The sequence below is a fragment of the Hippocampus bargibanti genome, linkage group LG03 (genome assembly GCF_051943395.1).
Source record: "Hippocampus bargibanti isolate YZ-2025 linkage group LG03, ASM5194339v1, whole genome shotgun sequence".
Taxonomy (NCBI): Eukaryota; Metazoa; Chordata; class Actinopteri; order Syngnathiformes; family Syngnathidae; genus Hippocampus; species Hippocampus bargibanti.
This window is the reverse complement of record NC_142736.1, coordinates 10,613,187-10,620,785: the sequence shown is the minus strand read 5'-3', so window position 1 is coordinate 10,620,785 and position 7,599 is coordinate 10,613,187. Positions and strand designations below refer to the sequence as shown.

Sequence of the window (7,599 nt, the reverse complement as noted above, 5' to 3'; positions counted from 1 at the left end):
CAAGTTCTATCTCACCGTACTTGTCAGGAGAGCTCAAATTTATTTGACATGGACTTTAATTCAAATCTTGTTCAGTCTGAGTTGTTTGAGCACCCAGATGAGTTTTATGAAGCAATATGTCATTTGGAACACATGATAATCACTGAAAAATACAGATACATATGCTGGATTTGAAGTGAATCAATGCCATGCAACCAAATACAGTCTCATTGCTCTGTATAACAAAGGAGAGTGCATAAATATACATATGTGTAAATAAGAATTGTGCAACCATATCACAAAATATTGAAAGAAAAATCCATCTCAGAAAAGAAGTTCAATGTCATAGTCATGAAGCTTGACATTTTGCAACTGGCATTTGCATCAAACACGCTCTACTTTCAAATCATTGCAATATAAATACAAAAGCAGTACTTGAAACGCACCAAAATGTGCACCAAAAAGTGTTATATGCAAGACAGAGGAATTAAGGCAATTTTTACTGCAAGGTGTATTAGCTGCACTGCACTTGAACACTGACTATTACATGAATGTCTTTTTCAACACAAATATAATCAATCTGATATGATGGAGGACAACAGAAAATTTGAAACCAGAGTTTGGTCAACTCATTTGACAGGCGCCATGTTGTAGCCCAGCCACTTTAACCTGTACGCATTTCTTTCCTATGCCCTAAATCAGGGGTGTCAAAGTCATTTTTTGCCGCGGGCCACATTGTAGTTATGGTTTCCTCTCGAGGGCCGTTATGAATTTGGGGAACCCATTAGAATGTTTAAATCCCTTTTTTAACAAGTTTGATTTGCTTCCGCGGGCCGAAAAAAATGATGTGGCGGGCCGGATTTGGCCCACGGGCCTTGACTTTGACACCTATGCCCTAAATGATCAGAATTTCATCGTGAGATTTACTGCAAATATTGACTGAAAGGCAATCTTGAGGCTGGGAGCCATAAAGAGCAGTGGATGTTGTCATACAGACAGAAGACCGACACCCATACAGGTCTTGTTATCATTATTCACATAAGGACTGAGGCAAAGCATCACATAAGGGGTTTGGATGGTGCCTAAGAGATAGTCAAACCAAATATGTCGCAGCTTCGATGCTTTGTCGATTGAATTTTATTCAGTATTTCTTTCTTACATCAGTGACAATAAAAGAGAATAAAACACAAAGGCTGGAACCCTCTCATACTTTTCATCTCTTATTATCCAGGGGAAATCTAAGGGGCTTTCATGCCATTGGCATTTGGTGCGTGATATCATAGAGGCAAGCATGTGCCCGTTTTTGGCAGTATCTGAAAAAAAAGCTAAAGATTTGCAAAAACAACAAGATGGCGACTGAAAAAAAAATCATGTGAGCGCTTACAACTAATTAGTGTCTTTAGCATGTTTATATAATAAGAGGTACAGTGATACCTTGGCTTACGAACTTAATTGGTTCCCAGCCAGAGTGTGTAAGGGGAAAAGTGTGTATCTCAAAAATTCATTTCCCATAGGAAACCATTAAAATGAGAATAATCCGTTCCCAGGTCCCCATAAAACATAATTTTCTACTTTCTAAACCTTAAAAGTACACAAAATATACCTTATTTTATCTATAATAAATGTGTTGTGGTATTATAATTAAAGAAATAAACTGTACTATATAATAAAGTCGTTTTATTGACCTTTGTGATGGTCGTTGATGGAATGGAGTGGCCGGTTTCATCAGCATTAAACACTTGATGAGGAACGTAGCCTTCTTCTTTCACCATCTTGAGGAATGATCCCTTGTAGGTGCTTTCTCTGCGATAATTTTACCTTTTTCCTCATCAATTGTGTTCTGTTTAGCTGGGTTGATAGCTTTTTGCATCAAGTGTACAGATGGCTTGTGCGACTTATTTGTGGAGCCTGATTGATGGGATATTTTAACCTTCCAGTCTACACTCTGCTTTTGAACTATCAACATCGAAACAAATCAAAATTTCACTGTTTTCTATCAATTTCTCACCATTTCACTTTTGTTTTTTATTTCAAGCTCTGTCGTCTCCCCTTAGTTTGTGCGTGTTTTGTCACGCTCTCTCTGTCGTCTGCCTGTCTCTTTAATGTTTAACCCCCCCCCCCCTCACACACACACACACAGTTGCGTTCTTGACCAATCACGTGGCTTTAACCGAAGACGCCATTTTGTTTTTGGGAGAACGGCCTCACTCTCTCTGTCTGTAACCCCCAGCCCCTCACTGCAGCATTCTTGACCAATCACGTGGCTTTAACCAAAGACTGAATAGAGAACAAAACAGTCGGCCACCATTTTCTTGTTAGGAGAACGGGCTCATTGTGGCAGCTCCATGTGTATCCTGAAAAAGAGTTTGTATGCCAAGGTAAAATTGTCATGAATGTAACGTTTGTAAAACGAAAAGTTCATAAGCCTAGGGGTTCATAAACCGGGGTATCGCTGTATTCAAAACCAATTCTATCATTTGAACGGATATCGCCGTTGTAAAACGGTAAGAGGTGGATTTTTCTTAAAACTGAACAAAAATCAAACAAAACAAAACAAAAAAAAAATAATATAGTGACTAAAGTTGACTAGATTAGAAACTCAGCAAAGACATAGGCTTATATCGGTAAATGCTCTTTAGTATGTGTTTACAGGTGGCGGCAAATGTCCACCTAAAGTGCTCTGTAGAATAATAAACCATGCAGGCTTTTAAATAAACTCGTGTCTCTTTGGTTTCCTGTTATGGAGAGACTCATCTGGTCATTTCGTCATTTTGCTTCGGGGTTGACGGGCTGGTATTCAACAGGCCTCGGATTGGTGAATGACTAAGAGAAGCCTCCCACGTTCACGCTGCAGGATATTGAGGTCCTCTTTTGTTGCACAGCCAATCCAGTTGCTTCACCAGCTCGTCCTCTCTAGGTCTGTACGGCACCACGTAACTGTCCTCTTCCAGCAGTATGCGGTTGAGCGTATGCTCATAGTTAATGTGTCTCCGCACCATCAGTATGTACTGCTTGCCCTGCTCCAAGTTGGGGCAGTTACACACATTCGGGGCCCAAAGGAACTCACGGTGCTCCAGGCGAAAGTTGTTCCGGTACGTATGGAGGATCTGGACGTCGTAACGTGTCTCCTCTCCTCTGTAAAGCTTCCCCAAGACTCTGGCCCGAAAAACTGATTGTTTGGAAAAGTACTTTATTAACATTTCAAATTGACTAAAAAATAACCCAAGATGATAAAAAGACTCAGACTTACTAAAATCCTTCTGGCAATACTGCCTTTGGCGCTCTCTTCGACCTTTAACCCTGCGGCATTTCCCACAATACCCTGCAAGTTAAAATGAACAGAAATAAACTCACGTCAAGTATTAACAATGATTATTTGACTTATACTGAAAAGAATGGTGAGTTGAAGTTACCATTTACATTTTCTTAGGAAACGCTGAAAAAAATGAATCAGCATCCCAGTGTCTGAAACTCATACCGGACACCAGGGCAGACAAGTGTGAAAAGTTGCCTGCCCCGTCATAAAGTTGCCTGCCCCGCCATAAAGTTGCCTGCCCCATTTTTCGCAACTTGAAAACACAATAAGATGACTAATCACAAAAAAAAAACAAAAAAAAAAAACATTGTTGCGAAGTGTAAAGTATTTTTTTTTAATTAAGGAAGTACCTACCACAAATGCTCCCTTGCTTAATTTATCGTGAATATCCCTTGCTGATAATTTTGCTCCAGTTGTCCAATGCAATGTTTGCTTTGCGTCGTCTGCTACAAGCCATGTGAACTGTTCTTTCTACGATGCTTTTAATAAAAATAATGATACATTTAATTTCTAAGCGCCTTTCAAAACTCTCAAGTACACTTTACAGTCATGGGATAATATATGTTTACGTTTTGTAGCGGCATAAATGTTGTTAGCTTCTTTTGAATCTTTCTTCTGGGGCTGAGGTTCTGTGCGTCTACTTTGGAAAATGATATGCAAATGCACGACCTTATAATGCTCGGAAAAGTTCGAAGTACGAAGCAGGCTTCTGATTGGCTGCCATGCCGAGTATGCAAATAGCCAAACGAATTGGTTTGTTTTCTTCTGCGATTGGTATTCTGTGAAATTTTAACCCGGATCCTTTCTCAAAACGGTTCGTACAGCCAACAACCACACACAATATCACCATCGTACTAAAACGCTTTCATGATATGATATGATTTTTTTATTTTTATTTTTTAATTGGAAAGGTTGCCGGCCACCCGGGCGGAGATGTTCTGTAAGTTGTACGTCCGATGTAAAAGTTGCATGCCTCGGGCATCCGGGAAGACGTTATTTGAGACACTGAGTATCCAGCTGATTTTATTTTGTGACAGGAGCGTTGTTAAGTTCAACACACCATTTTTTACAGCGGAGGATATCGTTTTGAGAAAAGAACCGACCTCGCGACTAGAAATAAGGCTAAAGCAGGAGATTAATGATACCCTTTACAATTTAAAGGACAACCGACACCATTTTTTTGTTTCCTAACTGACATCAGAAAAACGTTTTATAGCATCTAAAATACTCAAAACACGCAGGCTGATATTTTTAGTGAAATGCAAAACACCAATAAAAATGACTTAAAGTGTCCCAAAATTACTTCAAAATGACCTCAGAAAGTTTCAGTTTCAGAAGGTCCCGCCCCCTTGTTCGTGACGTCACACCAGTACGCCTTGCCTTGCTCGAGAATCAAAACAATGGCTTCAGATTCGGAGAAGATGCTTTCTTGTTACTCATCCAGTTATGAATATGATTCAAATAGTTCTGAAGAGGAAAGCATACATGTTTGCAATCGATTAAAGAAGTCCTTCCGGATCATTTTGAGGCGTCAGTACTCCAATGTAGCGTCCCAGAAAATACACAAGATGGCACCCAAGCTCCGTTGGAAATGGACTGATTTGTCTGCTGGGAATTTGTGTCAACTAATATCAAATAGTTGTCTTGGTGCAACACATGATTCACCAATGCGTTATTTATGTGTTTTCCTTCTAATTTCGCCATCAACACGATGTTTTCAGACCAAACAAAGTACCCAAAATGCATTGTGTGTCGCTTTGTCGGTGAGGGGCGTTCCAGACGTGACGTCACGTCTGGAATCGTCATCAACTCGAAAACAAGACTTCCTGAATATTCAGCGCGAGTCTTAAAACGTAACATATAGCTATATGCGGTGGAATCTTTGTAAAATACGCTCAGTAGAAGCCATTTGAAGTGATTTTACAAATTATGGACACAACCTGTCCGGAGGCGTTGGTTGTCCTTGAAACAAACATAATGAAGTACAGAATCCAGACAGATACGGTTGGATGAGCTTGGTGTTGAAGAACTTGTTGTCCATCAGAATGGACTAATATTCACTTTGACTTTGTAAGAAGTACAAATACAGTGAGACCTCAACTTACAAACTTTTTGTCTTACAAACGTCAAAAATATGACAATTAAACCTTATAATAAGCACTATTTTCATAATACACACCCACCACGGCTGGCGGAGTGATCTTCGGCGGAAGCACACGACATAACAGCACCAGAGGTTAAGTTACCAACAGTCCTTATGAAAGGTGACTCTCCTTCCATAAGCCATCAACCACCATCAAAAAGGCGTCTGTGTAAGCTCTCAGTCGTACAGGAGTGGTCCATCGATGAGAAGGTTTCTTCAGCCGTCATCTGTACAAAAGTGAAGGTTTCGGACGTTTCGCCTCCTATCCAAGAGGCTTCGTCAGCGAACTAAAGTCTGACTGGTCGTATCGGCCCCATTTATATATCCCTAATGTCCAGACCTGGTGGCGCCGGACACAGCTATGATAGGTCCCTACTCTCAGGTTGGGGGGGGGGGGGGGCTCGGGACCCCCCCCTGTGGCCCCACTGATTGTTCCTACATTCCTGACTAACGATTGGCCTATTACCCCCACTCCCCCCGGTATCACCTCATCAGCATAACGACCCTCTAATGGCTAATCTTTACATGGAAGAGATGGAGAAACAGGCCCTCACATCCTTCCCAGGGACAAAACCTAGACACTGGTTTAGATATGTGGACGATACTTTTGTCATAATTAAGAAACAAGAAATTCAATCCTTCACAGATCATCTCAACTCTGTAGACTTCAACATTAAATTTACTCGTGAGGACATTCAAGAGAACCAACTAGCCTTCTTGGATTGTAAAGTAATCATAAAAGAGGACAGAGCGCTAAAAACAGAAGTCTTTAGGAAGGCTACGCACACTGACCAATACTTACTTTTTGACTCTAACCACCCTTTACAACATAAACTAGGAGTTATCAGAACCCTCCAGCATAGGGCTAAACTAATACCAACTAACACTGAAGGTAGAGAAAAGGAGTCAAAACATATCAGGAGAGCACTCACTAACTGTGGGTACCCTCAGTGGTCATTCAACAAATGTCAGAAAGAAAGAATAGCGAACGAAACCAATAATTCTCAAGATTCTAAAAGGAGAGGAGTAGCAGTACCGTACATTGCAGGAGTTTCTGAAAAATTACAAAGAGTCCTTTGGCAACATAAAATTCCTACTTATTTCAAACCGATAAACACGTTAAGGCAAAAATTAGTGCATCCAAAAGATAGGCTACCAAATGAAAAACAAAGTAATGTAGTTTATTCCATACATTGTAAGAATGAAAATTGTAAAGAGCAGTACATTGGGGAGACTCAACAAATTCTCAAAAAAAGACTTTATCAACATCGCAGGGATAATACTAGTGGGCCTCAATCGGCAGTACATTTGCACCTAAAAGCTAGCAACCACTCATTTGACGACAATGAGGTTAAAATCTTAGCGAAAGAACATAGATGGTTTGAAAGGGGGGTAAAAGAGGCGATTCTTATAAAACAACAAAATCCTTCATTAAACCGGTCTGGTGGTGTGAGGTTCAATTTGGATCGTTCATACAATAGCTTGCTCAGGCAAAACAGGTTAGGCAACTTTCACAATGCTGATGAGGGTCGTTATGCTGATGAGGTGATACCGGGGGGAGTGGGGGTAATAGGCCAATCACCTCCGAGGTCCCGCGCCCCCCCCCCAACCTGAGAGTAGGGACCTATCATAGCTGTGTCCGGCGCCACCAGGTCTGGACATTAGGGATATATAAATGGGGCCGATACGACCAGTCAGACTTTAGTTCGCTGACGAAGCCTCTTGGATAGGAGGCGAAACGTCCGAAACCTTCACTTTTGTACAGATGACGGCTGAAGAAACCTTCTCATCGATGCACCATCAAAAAGGTAAATAAAACTTTATTTTACAGCACAGTTTATTTCTTTAATTACAGTCGTCATGTAATGCGTCTCTCTTTCCAAACAGCAATTCCAATTCCAGCAATTTTGACCTTCGACCTCCAATGCCATTCCATCAAGCCATAAATGACCATCACAAATGTAAATAAAGTGACTTTATGATACAATGCAGTGTATTTCTTTCATTACAATACAATAGCACATTTATTATACATAGAATAAGATATGTTGTGTGTAGTTTTAAGGCTTATTTAGTTGAAAAGTATATTTTATGGAAACCCGGGAACGGATTAATCCCATTTTAATGGTTTCCTATGGGATTTTTTTTTTGAGATACACAC

At 40.5% G+C, this 7,599-nt stretch overlaps 1 protein-coding gene across 2 annotated transcripts in view; it reads right to left on the bottom strand.

Annotated features, from left to right (window-relative positions):
- adamtsl5 (ADAMTS like 5) overlaps positions 1–7,599 on the bottom strand; it is a 55,902-nt gene continuing 48,303 nt past the window's right edge. For both annotated transcript variants that reach the window (XM_088991909.1, XM_088991910.1), the window contains 2 exons: positions 3,230–3,301; positions 1–3,148 (listed from right to left, as the gene is read on the bottom strand). In XM_088991909.1, the coding sequence (XP_088848035.1) occupies positions 2,823–3,148; positions 3,230–3,301 (398 nt within the window). In that variant the 3' untranslated portion in view covers positions 1–2,822. The remainder of the gene's footprint in view (positions 3,149–3,229; positions 3,302–7,599) is intronic.